Raw genomic sequence first — 18,860 nt, 5'->3', positions numbered from 1 at the left:
TGAGGCTCTTCACACAACTGAAAACTGGGCAGGACAAGAGTCCTACCCAGGTTTGGGAGCTGTGTGTGCTCCCAATTTTCGGTTGTGTGGGATCAAAAAACTAGGTAGGAGGAAGGCCACTGTTCCCTCTAAGGCAGGCGCATGTGCATGCACTCACAAGTTTTTGGATATCTGTTCAGTTCATTTTCAATCCCGCTCAGGTTGAATCAGGAGGACCCCATTCTGAATGCATGTGCACGCACACTGCCTTGATACTGCTGCCCAAAACAAAACTCATTCTGCATAGAGATGAAAAAAATTATGGAGGGTCCACTGAGGAGGGCAAAGTGATTGTGAGGGAGACAGGAGCTGGATGGGACAGCACCATCCTACCCAGTTTTCATACTTCATATTTGACCAGCGTAGGAGGAAATGAGATTCTATTCAGATCCTGTCTCACACACAATCACTTCTCCCTCCTCCTACCTAGTTGTTTGCTCCTCCACAACCAAAAATTGTGAGGGCACACAGTTCCCAAACTTGAGTATAACGCTTGTCCTACCCCAGTTTTCAGTCATATAACAGCTTCATTGTTTTGGCCTAAAGTTCAATACAGAAGTAGACTTCAATCAGAATTTATAGAAACACTTGATTGACACAAGTGAACATTTTTTATTTCAGAAACTAGAATATCATGGAATCAAAAATGCAAGTGCAAACATTTTATACAATTTAAAAGCTAATTTTAGCAGGTCACAAGGCAAGCAAAACTAGACCATGAAGCTATTCACACGAGCATACAAAACTGGGCGAAGGAAGCCCAGCCTGGTTATGCATGCGAGCGTGTACCGCTGGAATCAGGCCTGATCTCAGCAGCGCTGTGGCAGCAAACCCGCCTACGGAGCCACCCTTCAAAATAAAGTTAGAAGAGCAAGCACTCTCCAAACCCCATTTTAGCAATCGTCTGCCAGTCCTGGCTGGGGCTGGCAGAATGAGGAGCTCCTGGCCAGCTTTGGAGAAGGTGTGTGTGTGTGGGGGATAGCTCTAATGTACCACACACTCACGTGGTGCATTATGGGAGCTCTGGGGGCAGGGCAATAGGGGGCGATGCATCTGGCACCCCGATCATCTGGGCAGGGACAGGACCAGATTGTCTGCTGTGAGATAAGCTTTTTAAGGCTTCCTCCCCTCTAGCCCTCTTGCCCTTTCTCACTACTTGTGAGATACGGCTCCATGTCTTGACTAGAAATGGCTATGTAAAATGGACAACTCAAAATTTGAAGCTGTTCTGTACTTAGCAATAGCAATAGCACTTACATTTATATACCGCTCTATAGCCGAAGCTCTCTAAGTGGTTGACAATGATTTAGCATATTGCCCCCAACATTCTGGGTACTCATTTTACCGACCTCGGAAGGATGCAAGGCTGAGTCAACCTTGAGCCCCTGGTCAGGATCGAACTTGTAACCTTCTGGTTACAGGGCGGCAGTTTTACCACGGCGCCACCAGGGCGCAGTGACTTAATTGTCAATGAGCGTATGAAGCTTCTTGTTTACAACAATCTGTAACCCAAGCTTGGACACTGAACCAACACTGCTCTAAAGAATAAAAATGGAATTTGAACTAACCTCTAAACCGAACACATCATGGGTCTATTCTTACGATCACAAAAATCGGGCTAGGACAATCCTAGCCCGATTTTTGTGATCATCAGAACCACCGGGCTCGCAGCTGAGCCCGGTGGTTCTGGAGCGGCTAACCCGCTCCTGTAGCCCACCCCTTAGCCCGGGTTTGCGGAGCGAGCACTCCGCAAACCCGGGCTATCTGCTCGTGAGTAGCCGTGGCGTGTCTCCAGAGTGTGGAATTCTTATGTGCTGCAGCTGGACACATACCACCTTCATGAACTTTATATTAATAGGTTAATAATAATATGCAACTTAAATATGCAAAAGAAATGGCACCTTAGTTCTACTTCAGTCCCTTAGAATTTGAGCAAGTGGTGATTCAGTCTTGCTCACATCATTGTTTAAGCCTCACCTATGCTTTTTAAGTCAGCCCAGGCTGATCCTCCATGGGAACAGCTGCTCATGTGACTATTGACAAATGCTGTCTGCTACATCCTAAGATGAATCTGGCATTTGACTACAACTCCATTCTTTCGGGTGATATGAAAAGCTGATCTGCACTCAGCTAGTCTGTGGTGGACAGCAGTAGATAAAAGCCACATGACAAGCTGAACCTATCACAATGTAGTTGAAGCTCAGCATGGGCTGATTAAGATGGGCTGATTAAGGCCATGGCTGCCTTGTTCTCAAGTTTGCTTTGAATTTCCTGCTTGGATTAAAAATGAATGGTTGTGTGAAGTTCACTAAAGTAAGTACACAGGCATTCACAAACATTTTCTCAAATCTGGATGAAGAGAAAAGCAGAAGGTGAAACTGTATTCATGAAGGAAAATGCTGATTCAAAACATGTGTGCACATGCTTAATGGCAGATAAGGAATAAACAGATAATTGAGCAATCTGTAGGATGCATTTTGGGCAAATACAGTATTTGCTAGGGATGTGCACAAATTGATTTTTTTGATTCAATTTGTGCCCAAAACAAATCACCTCTGATTTGTTTTGTATCCAAATCTACCCCCTCCAAATCACCCCAGATTTGATTTGTATTTGCTTTGATTCAGTTCAGATTTGGACTGCTTCGGACCACTTAACAAGGTCCTAGGGGCACCAAATTTAGGTGGTGGGCACGTTCCCATGGGTGCCACCTACTGTGTTTCCCCGAAAATAAGACACTGTCTTATATTTATTTTTCCTCAAGGAGACACACTATGGCTTATTTTCAGGGGATGTCTTATTTTTATTAAGTGTGGTACAACAATCTACATTTATTCAATTATAGTTAAGTCATCTTCTTCTGGAACATCGTCATAACTCTCATATGATCCATATAAGACCCACAGACTGTTGCTGGTCAGTGTTGGGGAGCAGCAGCTTTACTGGTGTGTGTGTGGGGTGAGAGAGACCCACAGACAGGGGCGTAACGATACCGGTAGGGGTGGCAGGTTGCAAGCTGAGGCATACGGTAGAGGGAAGTACAGTAAAAATCTCCTCAGAAAATCTGCTCCTCAAAAATCTCCCCTCCTCCTGGCGGCGGCGGGTGACGGCAAGAGTAAGTGCGGCGGTGGCGGGAGGCGGAGAGAGTACGCCGGGAAGCGACGCCGGGCCAGACGGCAGGCCTCGGCGTCGCTCTGCGCACTCCCGTGCGAGATAATTTCCACCATAGGAAACAATGGAGATTTGAAGTTGCCATATCCTAACCCTAAAACGGATTCCCAGCTTTCTTTCTTTCTTTCTTTCTTTCTTTCTTTCTTTCTTTCTTTCTTTCTTTCTTTCTTTCTTTCTTTCTTTCTTTCTAAAAAAGCTAAGCTCTACCCCTTGTAGAAGTGGAGTTATGGAGCAAAATATGCAGTCATCATTTTTCAAGTTTTTGGATTCTCTGGTGTATAATAACTTTTCCTCATAAAGAATCCCTATGAGGATTCATTGCAACCTTCATTTCTTCTGTTCATTTTGACTGTCAACTGCCATGTGCCAACTACACCCCTGCCCCACCTGCAAGGCAGTGGGGTACTCATTTTAATTTTTAGGAATTTTGAAATTTTTAGATTATTTGGTGTCTAAGAACTTTTCCTCATAATGAATCCCTATGAGGATTCATTATTCACCTTTTTTTCTTCTGTTCATTTTGACAATCATTGGACAGTGCCAACTGTCAACTGCCATGTGTCAACTACACCCCCCCCACACACACACACTGCGGTACTCAGTTTATTTTTGAAGTGTTTCGATTCTTTGTGTCTTCATTACACACCTTCATTTGTTCTGTTCATTTTGACCCCACTGCTTTGCAGGTGGGGGTGGGGAATTAGTGGCATCCCATGTTCCAACTACACCGCAAACCCACAAGCCACTGGGTACTCAGTTTATATTTTAGGAATTTTTGAGGTGTTTAGACTCTTTAGTGTGTAATGAATCCTCATAGGGATTCGTTATGATGAAAATGATGACACCAAAGAGCCTAAACACTAAAAAAAAACAACAAAAAAAAAACTAGAACATAAACTGAGTAGTACCCCACTGACTTGCGGGTGGGAGTGGGGTGTAGTTGGCACATGGCAGTTGACAGTTGGCATTGTCAAAAAGACAGTCAAAATGAATAGAAGAAATGAAGGTGTGTAATGGATCCTCATAGGGATTCATTGAGGGAAAGTTATTATACACTAAAGAATCCAAACACTTGAAAAATAGTGACCACACATTTTGCTCCATAACTCCACTTCTACAAGTGCTAGAGCTTAGCTTTAAGAAAAAAAGAGAGAGAGCTGGGAATCTGGGGGAATTAATAGGAAGGATCTGAATCTCTAATCGAATCAGGCGCAATTTTATTTGTACCCGAATCTAGCCAATGGACCACAGGGGTGATTTGTTTTGTCTCCAAATCACCTGAATCAGCTAGATTTGGGTACAAATCAATTTGTACCCGAATTAATTTGCACATCCCTAGTATTTGCCCACATCTGATCCAGCCCAGTTATATCTATTTGAAAAGAGAAACTTGTCAAGTTGTGTCTATTGTGTTGGTATTTAAAAAATCCATCTGATATTCATTACTGCTTACAAAAATTTGGTAAGGCCTATCTGGGTGCAGATACATGTATTTTACTTAGTCTGTATTTTAACTTTTTAGTCTGTATTTTAACTTAAGAGTAACTTGCACTCTTACCTTTCTTTTCACGGTTAGTTCTCTCTCTTTTCCCCCAAACAAGGAAACAGCTGAATAGTATCACATATCTGGTGTTGTGTTTCTTAATTTCAGTTTTAAAATGACATTTGCTGTGCCATTGTATAATTACTCCAGTCTTCCCATAACAAAATGCAGATTTTTTGATGATGTTATTTTAAAATTTATGTATAATTTGCTATGATCAAATGACACTCAATTCAGTGTTTACCCTTTAAAGTTTACCCAAGAGCGATAACCATTTCCCTGGCCTCGTACACTCCTTACTTGTCCATTATAGAATCCTTTCAACTTTCTGATGGTCTTTTTGCAGCCCACAACCTGCTTTTTCATGAGTAAATATTTAAACCACAACTATGTTTTAAAAGGTCTATAGACAGAGAGAAGATGAAAGCTAGCCCTGAAATTTATAGCTAACTGGGTAATAATCAACTGCTACCAGCATTATGAGATCCTCATTAATGCCCCCATCATATTATGGGACTTTAGCTCAGGAAGTCTGTGGCCCTGACTTAGCATTCAAGAGCAAACAACAATTTGCAAAAGCTGGCCACACTGTGATTCATTTATAGATGTATAACATCCAATATTTTGTCCCTTTCATCTACACAAGATACAAAGTTAGCAGTGTATAAATGTGTACTTCATGACTAAAGGAAAACATTTAGCCAATCATTAAATGTTCTCATCAATAATTCAGAATTATATCTATGTATATCTATAACACACACACACACACACACACACACACACACACACACACACACACACACAATTGATACCATAATTCATTATTAAAAATAAATAAATATGGTTATACGGGAAGATTTAAGTAACATATATCCAACAGAGGGGAGAAATCCCCACGTTGCTTATCCCTGACTTAACAGTAAACATTAGTTCTTGAAAGGTTGAACTAATATTTTATACTTGTTTTTGGAGTCTTATTTGTAGTTAAACTAGACCAACAGTTGTACTAAACTGGCAGTATGTATTGTTCAAACAGGTTGATTGATTGTGTGGACCCTAGCCATTTTTTCTTGTATTCAAAAGATGTTCAAAAATTTGTTGTGAATGAGAAAAGGGCTGTTCCAGTTCACTGCTACTCACCATCCTGGATACAAACAATCCTCCGCACCTTTTTTCTTTACAGATTTGAATATCAAGTTTATACTTTTCCAGGAATAGGTTTGTAAATTATATCAAAAACCCAGCTATTATGGGGAAAAAACAGGTTGCTTACCTGTAACAGGTGATCTGATAGTGATCTAGTAACATTCATAAAAGTGGGTTCTGCACCTGCGTGAATTTCAGGTAGAAATTATTAGCTCCTTGCCGTGACGTTCAACTGCCCACTGTGCATGCTCACACCTGCCCATATCGGTGGTTTGGCGCCTCACAGCTCAGTGTCTTGTTGACCACTCCAATGCAGCTGTTCACTCTATTTTGTGTAGATAGATTGCCTGTTTGCAGTAGCTGTTGTGGAGATGGATGCGAGGGTTTTATGAATGCTCCAGATCACTTGTTACAGATAAGCAACCTGTTTATCTGGGTCATGATCAGGTAACATCCACAAAAAAGTGGGTGACTCATGAGCTTCACTACTCCTGGAGGTGGGAGCAGCCAATTACTGCAAAACCTGCTTGAGTACACCCCTCCCCAAATTTGCTGCCGCTGTTGAGTGGTGGTGCACCGCATAGTGTCTCACAAACATCTCTTCTGACACCCACATTGCAGCCATGCATAGGTCCTTGAAATTTATTCCTGATAAATGTGCTGCTGAGGACGCTTACACCCTCATAGAGTGGGCCTTTACTGTTTTAGGAGGATCCACTTTCTGCATCTTGTAAGCCAGGTAGATCATCTCTACCAGACAATGGGAGAGTCTTTGTCTTGAAACAGAATGTCCCCCATTCTTTTGTTTATAATAGCCGTCTTATTTTCCTCATCGCAGATGTTTGTTGCAAAAAGAACAGAAGAGCACATCACACATCCAGGCTGTGCATCACCCGTTCCAGAGGTGTTTCCGGATTCTGGGGGAAAAAAGTGGGTAATACAATATCCTAGTTCATGTGAAAGTCTGAGACAACCTTAGTTCTGAACTCCAGGTCTAACAGCATCACAACTTTGTCATCATGGAATTTAGTATACGTTTGCTGATGCATAAAGAGGTGAGCTCACTCACCCTTTTTGCCGTTGTTATGGCAATAAGAAATACAGTCTTTAAGGTCACTATCTTAAGCTTTGCAGTTGCCATTGTTTCAAAAGGCTTTTCAATGAAGGCCGATAAGACCAAGGAAAGACTCTGGCTATCCATTGGTCTGTGTACTGGAGGATACAGATTTCTTACCCCTTTTAGAAACCTTTTAATGTCAGGGTGACTGAACACAGTCCTCCCATTGTACCCCCTGTGAAAGCAGGAAATGGCAGCCAAATGTACCCTCAATGAGGTATTTAGTAAGCCTCCTGACTTCAGCGTCGTAAGATAATACAATATGTCCCATATGGAGGCATCCCTGGCTCTAAAGCCCTTGGCCTTTGCATGCGCTTTGAATCATTTCTATTTTGCACTATAGTGTTGTTTTTGAAGATGCCTTTTTAATCATCCAATAAAATGCTGTCTAATAGTTTATCCTCCACGCTGTAAGTGTTAACATTTGAAAGTTTGGATGTAATAAGCGGCTTTGCTCCTGTGATAGAAGGTCCATTGTTTGCTTAACCGTACATGTACCCCTGCCAACAGTTTGAGTACCTGCTGAAACCATGTTTGCCTTGGCCACCATGGAGTTATTAGTATACAAATAGTGCCATCCTGTAAAATCTTTGGCACTACCCAATTGAGCAGTGGATACAGGGGGAACAAATAGAATAAACTGTGTGTCTACTGGTACTGGAATGCATCACTCTGCAATTGCTCTCCCAGTCCCGCTCTCGAGTAGTATTGGCTGCATTTGGCATTGTCCTTCATCGCAAAAAGATCTACAGCGGGCTTTCCCCAGGATCTGAACATGCCTTTCAGGCAGTTTGTGTTTATCTCCCACTCGTGTTGTTGAAGGAGCACCTGTGACCTGTTCAAGGTATCCGCAAGGGTATTGTTTATCCCCCCTTTATGTGTATTGCTACCAGATGGATCTTCTGTGGCACACACCAGTTCCATATTTTTGGCTTAAATTGCAAAGGGAGTGGGACACTGTCCCCCCCCTTGTTTGTTCATATATGCTATTGCAGTTGTATTGTCCATCTGCAGTTGTACTGTCTTCCCAAGCATTTGAGAAGTCCCTGAAAGAACTATAGCCTGGAAAGCTGTGAGCAGCTCTAGGGAGTTTATGTGCAGAGTCCTTTGAGTCAGGGTTCAAAGGCCTTGTGCCTCCAGGCCAGACATATGTGCCCCCGGTCTGTTAGAGAGGCATCTGATGTCACCCAAACTTCCAGCATTGGGATTTTGAATGTAGTGCCTGCCAGAAGATTTTCCTCTTTCGTCCACCATACCAGTGATCTCAATACTATGTCTGGTAGGTGCAGAAGGTGGTCTTGGCTGTCCACATTTGGCCAGAAAGCTGACAGATACCATTGCTGCAGTTTCTGCATCCTCAGTCTCGCATAACAGACTGTGGCGGTGCATGAGGCCATCTGGCTCATTAATGCTTGAACTATGTGAGCCAGCTGCAATGCTAGCATCAGCCTTTGAATTCTTCGAAAGTGTTTCTCTGGCAGATATGCTTTCTGCCAATCCATGTCCAGGACCGCACCTGTATACGGTAGTCTCTTGGAGGGTGTCAAATAGGACTTTTCCCAGTTGATTTGGATGCTCAACATTTCCATAAGACCTGTCTCATACATGATCTATGAAAGTAACTTGCCTTTTGTTTTTGCTGTTATCAACCAGTTGTCGAGATAAGGATACACCTTCACTTCCTGCAAGCATAAATGTGCCACCACTACTGCCATGTGTTTGGTAAATACTCTTAGTGCTGTCGCCAGTCCGAAGGGTAGCATGTTGTACTGGTAAATGCTTTCACCCACAGTGAAACCTAGATATGTCCTGTGACTTTCCTGTATGCCGATGTGAAAATATGCATCTTTGAGGTCCAACATCGCAGCCCATTCCTCCCCATGTAGAAGAGGCAGGATTGTCTGCAATGTAATCATACAGAACTTTCTCACAATAACATACATAATTAGCCACTGCAGGTCCATTATAGGGTGTATGCCCCTGTCCCATTTTGAGATTTGAAAGTACCGGGAGTAGAATCCCCAGTGTCTGCTTGCCCACTGTACTGGAGAGATCATCCCTTTTCCAAGCAGCATTTCCACCTCTTCCATCAATGCTGCCATTGCTGGTGTGAACTTCATGACCATATATTCCAGCAATGTCGAACTCGATGGTGTAACTGGTCTGGACTATCCGGAGTACCCACTGATCTGATGTTATTTTAGTGCCAAGCTTGAGCATGACTTGCCAGTTTGATGCTGTGACCAGCATTGATGTTTGTTGTTAATGGTAGAGACATCACTGGCGACGGGGACGTCACTGCTGTTGGGGAAGAGGGTGTTGTCATTGGAGGAGTTCAAAGGTAATCGTTCATGTGGGCTTACTGAGCAATCAAAGATGTTGCTTTTGTTGCTGTGGAGCCTTATTGCATGCCCCCTGGTTGCTCTTACCCTTTTGGTTGTATGGTTTTTTGTTTATCTCTGGAAGAGTCTATGGAATTCTTTCAAGTTGCCCTGGTGGTATGTATTTTGCCTATGGCCAAAAGGTTTAAGTGGTAAAGAAAGATGCAGTGGACGTAAAGGTCTCTGCTATGTACTTAGATTTTTTCCACTTTTCCACAGGGGAATTGGTGACGTCGCAGAACAGACCATTGGCATCAAATGGCAAGGCTTCTATCTTGTCTTTCATATCCTGCTGTAAGTTGGTTGAATGTAGCCAAGCATGTATTTGCAGCAGAATTGCTGGCACTAATGAGCGGGACTCAGTTTCCATGAAATGCTTAGCGTTACTTAATTGTTGTCTCGTCACTGATGTTGTTTTCAAAAACACTTCCAATTTTTTTGGGGGGGAACTCCTCAGGTGTCACGCTATCTTTCTCCTGATAAAGTCCCACAAAGAATATACGTACTTTGACAAACATGCCATATAGTTTGTGATCTTAATTGCTAGGCATACTGTAGCATACGCCTTACGTCCCAGCACATCTAGTTTCCTCCCTTCCTTGTCAGCTGGCGTGGTATGACGGTGCGACCCCTTTGATGAGGACATACATTCAGTTACTAATGAATACAGGGTAGGATGTTTAAGTAACCATTCTCCTCTTCCTGTATTCTGTACAGGGTCTCAAGCTCTTAGAAGTTGGAGTGGATGTGTGCAACAACTGCCAAGCCATATTTGCCACCTTTGTTATCACAGGAAGCTGAGGTAAGTATACTGGTTGTGCCACATTCGTTTACTTCATGAAATTGTAGACAGGATCGTCTAGATCACTAACTTTTTGTTTCCAGTCGAGACCTAGCACAACCACCATCTCAGCAATTTGAAGATGGTAAGATTTCATTTCCTCCATCAGGGATATAAAAGCTTCTGTTGGAACATCCTCTTTAGGGTCTGAGTTATGACCCATTGATTCTGAATCTGAGGAATCAGATTTGTAGTCCTGTTCCAATGATGCTGGCTCTGTAGAACACACACTAGGCTTTCCTGACAATGTCAGCCAGAACCAAACCTCCTACTGGTTCATAATCCCGCAACGGTCTTTGATGTCATTTGAGATGGTGTTTGTGTACTACCTGTACATACTGACTCTTTGCGTCACATTCTGCACAAGTCTGTGTCGACATAGTAGCCTGTCAAGTTGGCTTTGGAACTAACACCAGTATGGCTGTCTGCACTTACATGGGGCACTCTTACAACCTGCTACAGACTCTGGAATAGTAGCTTGCACAGCAGCATCCTGAATCACAATCCTTGGAGGCATTACCTGGGTTGCAGTTTGAACCTGAATCTCAGTCATAGCCCTTGGAGGTGTCATTTGTGTTGCAGCCTGTACTAGCCCCATACGCATCCTATGTGCTTTCCACTGTTTAAACTCCACATAGTCATCTGGATGAAATAGGGTGGAATTTGTAGACAGGTCACCCCATCCTCCTACAGGTAACAGGCTTGCAATCATCGCCCTAGACTGGTATGAGGTAAAAGAAAGAGTTTTTGGTACATCCCCTAAATCCTCCTCCTCCTCGTCAAGACCCTGCTCAAGAAACCCTGGAACATCAATGCCAAAGGGGTGCTCTCCCCCAATTCCAACATTGCAAGGATATGCTGGGCTGTCTTGGGATCAAAAACAGCCTCTGTGTCATAATTGGCGTCGGCTTCGAACACCACAGGTGATTGGCACTTCTGTCTCAACACTGACGTAGATACTGGAGTCCTCAGCGTCAATGGGGATTGATAAGTATTGGTGACAGAGACACCGCACGACATCAAGGTGCAGATCCTGACAATGTAGGAGTCCTTCTTTGCTCTGGCATCAGCTTCAATGGTGATAGGTTCTTCAGGCATTGCAATGGAGATGGCTTCCCCAGGAATTGTAAGCCAGATAGAGAAGGGGTCACAGTGCTGGGCAGTGACAGACGCCCCTCCTTGCACTCACTCATCTCCTTGCACTACTCACTCAGCTTTTTAGGGGGTGAGGAGCCCAACTTATCCTCTCACCTCCATTTCCTTTCCATCGCTCAGTGGTGAGACAAACGCCTTTCAGGTACTTGCGGCTCCTTAAATGGCGAGCCCTTTGACATCGATGGCCCAGGCACCAGGGATATAGACTGTGTTGGCATTGCAGTCCCCGATGTCGATCTCGACACCGTGGCCCTTGATTCCAGAGACTTCAAAACACTCTCTGGAGTTAGAGCCTTCTCCAACAAAGCCACCCTCAAATGTGCAGCTCTATTTTTCAAAGTTTGTTTAGAGAATGAGCTGCAAACGGAGCACGCTACAGCATTATTCCCTTCCCTTAGACGGAGGACACAACAGTTGTGGCCATCCGTTGAGTGGATTTTCCCTCTGCAGTGCATACACCTCTTAAAGGTGGTTTTTTCTCTAGGCTTGAGGCTCGTAAGGGACATTCCAAATATTGTCAAATCAAATGGTCCATGGACATACAATTTTCAAACACTTTGCTGAGGTACCGTTGTCTGACAAAACAAAGAATAAATACAACCAGTTCGAGTTCATACACAATAAGTACTACTTTACTTATCCAAAGGGCAGTCCAGTCCAAATCCGAGTCAAGTCCAAAAATCCAGTCGTAAAATACTTTGAGGAGCATAGATCACCGAAGAACTGAGTGCATTGGTGGTCAGAAAGAAACTGAGCTGTGAGGCGCCAAACTGCTGATATGGGCAGGCATGAAGCACGTGCAGAGGGCGGTTGATTGGCGCCATGAGAAGCTAACGATTTCTACGCGAAGTGTTCCATGCAGGCACAGAACCCACTTTTATGGATGTTACCGATCACGGCCCAGATCTAATGGTTCACATGATGTCTGATGTCATGTCGGCATTCCATATTAGCCAGCGCTGCTGCCAGTCTTAACATTGTTGTACAAGAGTTCAGTTGAGCAACTACTGAAAACTGTGTGCATACTTGCATAATGTTACTTTACATGGGAAAAAATGGAAATTCTGCTACACAATTGTGGGTGCTGTTTTAAGTAGCTGTGCAACTGTGCTCTTGCACAACACCAGCAGGCACTGGTTTCAAATGTGCAGTGGTGTCAATCAATTGGGAACGTCGGCATTGCCTTGTGCATCATGTCGGTTAATTTTCAGCAATAAGTCATTTTTGTGACAGATGTTTGTCCTGGCTGAGCAGGTGTGTGGCAATTGCACATACCTTTTTTTCTACCATGCACTATTGATCTACCCTGGGTGGCTGTCCCCACCCTTTAATAAACAATCTGACATTTGTAAAAAGAGAAAAACAATGAAGCAAAATGGCAGTCCACTGATGCTCTTTTTCTAGCTGTGTCCTGACTTAAAAGAGTTCCTTTATGCCACAAAAGAGTAAGTCAGGGAGCTTGCTTCACCATATACAAATAGCAGTGTGGGATTACTGTTGCTGCCAGTCAGCTTGTAATGGCTGAGAGAGCGCGCAAGGATTGTACTGTTCTAAGAAGTGAGAAGAAACCAAGATGAATGGAACCCCGAAAAAAGCCTATAAGTGACTGACATTTTTGTACATCTATACTCAGTTTGTGGCTGAAGCCCACAGAGGAGCCACTTCCCAATAGCAAGCGATAAGGCTCTGAAATATCTGCAGGCCTGGCTAGAGATGGGTTGCAGAACTTGGCATGTTGGAAATATTAAGGCACATGTAGCCATGTCAGGACCTAGGAGAGTGCACTGTGGAAGCTGGAGATAAGACCAGCAGAGCTAGGCAAAAAAGAAGGTAACTAGGAGTATTAGGGTGAAAGTTATACTAACATTATACAAAGTATGCAGTCTAATCCTGTATGTCTGCCTTTCTAATTTAAATAGCAGGCACAGTGATGGTGGTGGCTATCAAGATCAAGACCACTGATTTCAATGTGACTTTAATTGTCCCTATGCAACTCCAACAGAGCATCTCTCCTGTGTTTGTTGCTGGTGTCTACCTTATTTCCCCTTTTAGACTACGAGCCTTTTTGAAAACAGAGAAAAACAGGTTGCTCACCCATAAGAGATGATCTGGAGGTGATCCGTTGCATTAATAAGGAATGGGTTCTGTGCCTACGCAGGGACCTCACGGATAGATTGACCAGCTCCTTGTGCCGCCCCCAACTGCCCTGCACGTGGTCCATGCTTCTGTTATCCCAGGCAGTTGGGGTGTGTCTCTCTCAGTTTCTGTAGATCGCCAGTGTGCATTCTGTTCTGACGATCTTGTAGAGCCCCAACTGCCTGGGATAACGGAAGCATGGACCATGTGCAGGGCAGTTGGGGGCGGCACGAGGAGCTGGTCAATCTATCCGCGAGGTCCCTGCGCAGGCGCAGAACCCATTCCTTATGAATGCAACGGATCACAATCCAGATCAATTTATTTTTCTATTTAAACCACTTTGAGCATTTCGCTGAAAAGCAGCATATAAATATTCTTAGTAGTAGCAATTGAAAAGTCAAGTGTGACAACTACAACTCAGATTTACTTCAGGGAAGTGAAATAGGTTATTCTTGGCAATGTATTTGTAACGGCAAATCAGTTTATCTATGCCTTTAAAAAAAAGACCTTAAAGCAGGAATTTAAATGCCCACATTTGGTGCTATATTATTTTAACAACAGGAGCACTTACAGTGAGGTTCATAAGGAGGAGGTGGGTCACCACAAGGAACACACTCCATATCTTGAAAACCTCCAAGCTTGGTCTTTCTGTAGAATCTGAAACAGACCACATATTCCTCATACAACATAAGAACATAAGTATAGTGCTGCTGGATCAGGCCCAAGGCCTCTCTAATCCAGCTTCGCATTTTTCACAGTGGCCCACCAGATGCCTCTGAGAAGCAACTGGTATTTAGAGGCATCTTTCCTCTGAGGCTGGAAGTGGCCTATAGCCACCAACTTGTTGATAGATCCAGTCCACAAGTTTTTATACACCAGGACCTAGAGTCCTAACCTTCTATACAGATAAAATATAATAGAGGACACTCCCTGAAATAAAATACAGGTGAACCTCGGTATTCGTTGGGGTTCCATTCTCCGCAATTACAGTGAATAAGGAAACTGTGAATACAGAGTCATTAAGTGTGTGGGATCACGGGGGGTGGGGAAGGTTCCCAGAGGCCTGAAAATCGCATGAAAAAAATGGTGAACAATGGTCAAAAAGGGTGAAACAACGTGCTGTACCATGCTCTGCGGGCCTCCAGTGATCTAGCAATGCCCCCAGAAGTTCAAATTCTCCCCCCACCCCAGAAAACAACTTTTTTAAAAAACTGAACAAGCCACAAAATGGCTCTGTTTGACAAAATGGTGGAAGACAATGCCTGATCTGAGGAATACAGTTCAATTATATGAATATGGCTTAATCCTTTGAACCATTTTGTGATTCTTATATTTATCATAAGCTAAAACAATGGGCAATTTGTATCTAAATGCAAACCATTCATCTTTTCAAGAAACACATATATAGAATCTTTGCTAACTTTTTACTCAGTGAGTCCCACATTCAGTCGCATATGGAAACTGTTTAAATCTTGTCCTGTAATTGTGGTCGTACTGAGCTATGGAGACATTTATGTCCCCAAAATAGTGCCACCTATCTGACACAATCCTGTGCACACTAATGTGAAAGACATCGACTCAGCAGTGTTAAGTAAGTATCTGGAATGGGCAAGACATAGATAAAGATACACAGTGGTGTGAAAATTAGAACATAGCACATTTTAATCCTCTAAGTAATAACAGATTTGCAACTATTTTAAAATGGGCCAGAGAACCAAAAGGAGGACAGACCTCTCACATGCAGTGCATAGATTTCATAGCAGTGAAATAATCCCCCATTAAAAAATAATTAACAATGTTTCTCATATTATTTCAGGCATTCAGGTATTCATCACAGACAAGGTGAGTGCTTCGTATTAATTTTATCAGCAAACAAATGTGAAGCAGTCTGCCTGTGGTCACAGAGCCAGAAAGATTAAGATCTTAGGACTTCTAAAATCCAAACTCTGTAGTACTAAGACCTAAGGATAAGTTATTGGTAATTTCCTTGTGACTATCTTTTGTAACTTACCCTGGTAAGCAGTCTCCACAAACAGCATTGCTGGTAGCAGAACAATTGCCCTTCTGAAACCGATTTACTAGAGCACAGTCCAAACATGGTTTGCACTTTTGAAAGCCAAAGTCCTCCTTGAATCTGTTTGGCCTGCATGTCATGCAATGGGCATCTTCACCATAACCAAAGCCGCATTCCTGCAGGGATTAACAAACAAGAGCAAGCTATTCAGAAATTCAGAAGTGTGAATAAGGAGAGACTGCAGGGATGAAATGAAGACCCAGGATAATTATTTCAGAGAATAAGACTTTCTAGAGACAAAAGCAGTCCTTTCAGCAAATTCAAATGTGCCTTCCACTGCTAATAATCTCCCTTACTTCTATAAGCAATACTTATTCATTCACTTTATTTGAGAAGCCACTGAGCATTTGAATGATAAAGGACTCTGTAGACTCCCACTGCTACTTTATTATGAGTTTATGGTGAAATTACTGAGCTGTCCCTTTTTCTTTTTCTTTTTTAAATTAAGCCAGGTACCTGAGAGTTTAGAAGCTGGATGTGTGAAATTTTCAGACAGTTAGCAAAATTTTGATATAAAGATTCATAAGTGAAAAACACAAATGAGTTATATTAGAAATGCTACTTATTTAACCACATTAACTATTTAACTTGCTTACAAATGTAATATTTTTCAAAAGATTCATGACTCTTTTAATTGTGTTTCTTGAAGAATGTTGCTTCTGCAATTCACCCTGATAAGCAGTTTCCACAAACAGCAATTCTATTAATAAGCAGGAATGCTGTAATGTCTAGTTTCAGCAAAATGCAGGTGACCATGCTTGTTATCTCTGTAATAGACCAGAAGCTTTGCCTTTCATTTTTTTTAAAAAAAAATCTGTATGGCTCCAAAGAAGTCAAAACCCCAAAATACTAACCAATGCAGTTTTCATATATTATAACAATTCTTGATTTTGAGGAGCTGAAGACATGTATATATATTACGCATGTAATATCTATTGTATGGTTTTAGCAAAAATGAAATGTCCAAATTATGAGCCCATTCAGGGACAGGAGGGTTCATACAAATACTCTACCTTCCCCTCTTCTGCATATGTTTTCATGACTTTTTGCAGTATCATTTCCCTGATCTGCTGTTGCTTCAGTGTCATTTTTTTTAAATTTAAAAGGCCTTCTTTATGGTGTGATTCCAAACAATCAGGAGTCACTCAGTGAACATGATGACATAATAGCACCATGTAGCCATTAAGATATGGCTATGTTATACTGCCACTCAGGGCAAATATTTGTTCTCTCCCTGAATGAGTGGGGGGAGCAAATGTAACCTCATGGCTAGCCATTTTCTGTTGATGTCAGTGGAAACAACATTAAATAATTAGCCTAGCTTCAGAACTGAAACATAAAACTTTGTTATTCACTCATAGTCAGTTGTTTTATGTAGCTAGATGAGGATTATTTTTGGTTTTGTTCCATAAAAATAAGTTACATACTGTTTTATTAAATATAAAATTACATGAGCACATGTACTGTAAATTGTCCCCTGGCATTTGCACCTGTTCTATCTGAGTTACCCAAATTAAGCAGACAGTCAGCTAGAATTTCAATAACACTTCTTCCCCCAAAAGAGTGGTTTGCTGACCAAATTGAAAAGTGGTCTCTTAAATGGGCCACATTCCGATGTAACAGCTAACCACAGTTAAACCTGGCCAAGGTTGTGAAAACACATTGTTTTCTTGCCCAGCCAACGAGGGGCACTTCACATATTACAATTTTCCTATGAGGAAGATAATATCTGGGAAAGAAAAAAATGCCTTTACCAGTATGTGCAATGACTGTTCCCTTTATATATTCTCATTGTAGCAAGTGTTTTTCTCATGCATTTTAGATAAGAAAATTGTAATGTACAAAGTAGCTTTGAAGGGTGGGTTGTGGCTCAATCTCTGTAGTGGTTCCTTTTTGTTAATAAGCATCAGAGGGTCGTTACTGTAAAATATTTATCATAAATAACTAGAAATGACTATATTCTTAATGTAAAATGTAATGCATATCTCTGCAATTATATTTTATTTGTTTAGTATATTTCTACACCATCTCAACTCACATCTCTGGGCAGTTTACAACAAACATTTAAAAAAATTAAAACAGAAATTGAAACATTAAAACAGTTTAAAACCACTATTCTAGTTATACTGCCGTGACAAGTGGTAGTGGAGAGAAATGATAACATGAACAAAAAATTCAAGACAGCCACTTCTCTCACATCGTTCCCACAAATGCTAGCTGAACTAAAAGGCAAGTCATTTTTATGTGAAGTCATTTATTTCTAAAAATATATATGCTTGAAATGTACAAACTATAGTTAGACATACGGTAGTTTTCGAAGTATGCTGTTTAGATGAGCTAATTTTGAAGGACAAAAAAAGTTATCCAATAATTGCTTCAAAATAATTCACTTTGAAATACTTGCCAAAGATACATCCTAAATAGCACATAGAATAAACCAGTTTCCTGATCTAACTAAGCTTTAAGGATTACTATGTTAAACACAATCAAGATGACCTAATGTGTGCTTGAAGGAAAGACAATTGGACAGAGTATTACTAGTTCTTAAAACATTTATGAGGCTGCCTAAAGAGATTAATGTGCACTATTGCTCAGAAATAAGAATTCCTTTGCTGCATCAGACTAAGGGTCCATTCAATCTAGCATTCTGCTTCTAACAGTGGCCAGCCAGTTGGGAAGCCCACAAGCAAGCTGGGGCGATCCTTCCATGAAGCAAAGTGAGGCAGGTGCCTCGAGCAGTGGATTACTGGGGGCTTCTGTAGGATTACCTAATCTACCTCCCTCTGTCCCATCACAACAACTCTTCGCTGAGCAGTGGTACAGTTACTGCTTGGAAAATAAGCAGGTCTTCAAGCACCTGCATGCAAACACTGCCTAACCGGGCCTCCTACCACTATTTAGACCCATCCACTGCCACTCTTCCCTGCTCTCCCTGCCTTTTCAAAAGGGCAGGGAATAGGGAATGGACTAACTGAAGTGTGGACTCCATATTTCCTATTATTCCCCCCCCTTTACTTCAGCAGCCACTGGATGGGTCCCCCTCCCACCAGGTATGGGGGGAAAGAACAGATGGAATTGTCTAATGGAATTGTCAGGTATGAGGGCTGGCAGTGGAAGGTGAGAAGGCAGAGGGAAAAACAGGCATGTAGTGACCAGAGGAGAGGGGACCACCAGCTGACAGCCTCTTTTGGTCCCTTCATATCACTTTGAAAGTCTGCTGCAAGGACTGGGTTGGGAGTCCCTTCAGCAAGCTT

General features: G+C 42.3%; 1 protein-coding gene across 6 annotated transcripts in view; it reads right to left on the bottom strand.

Moving 5' to 3' along the window:
• The window catches only part of TNFRSF19 (TNF receptor superfamily member 19), a 101,198-nt gene that overhangs the window by 35,093 nt on the left and 47,245 nt on the right, over nt 1–18,860 (bottom strand). For all 6 annotated transcript variants that reach the window (XM_053311823.1, XM_053311822.1, XM_053311825.1 and 3 more), the window contains 2 exons: nt 15,544–15,722; nt 14,104–14,189 (listed from right to left, as the gene is read on the bottom strand). In XM_053311823.1, the coding sequence (XP_053167798.1) occupies nt 14,104–14,189; nt 15,544–15,722 (265 nt within the window). The remainder of the gene's footprint in view (nt 1–14,103; nt 14,190–15,543; nt 15,723–18,860) is intronic.

The sequence above is a fragment of the Hemicordylus capensis genome, chromosome 3 (genome assembly GCF_027244095.1).
Source record: "Hemicordylus capensis ecotype Gifberg chromosome 3, rHemCap1.1.pri, whole genome shotgun sequence".
In the NCBI taxonomy this organism is placed as follows: domain Eukaryota; kingdom Metazoa; phylum Chordata; class Lepidosauria; order Squamata; family Cordylidae; genus Hemicordylus; species Hemicordylus capensis.
This window is presented reverse-complemented; position numbering and strand designations above follow the sequence as displayed.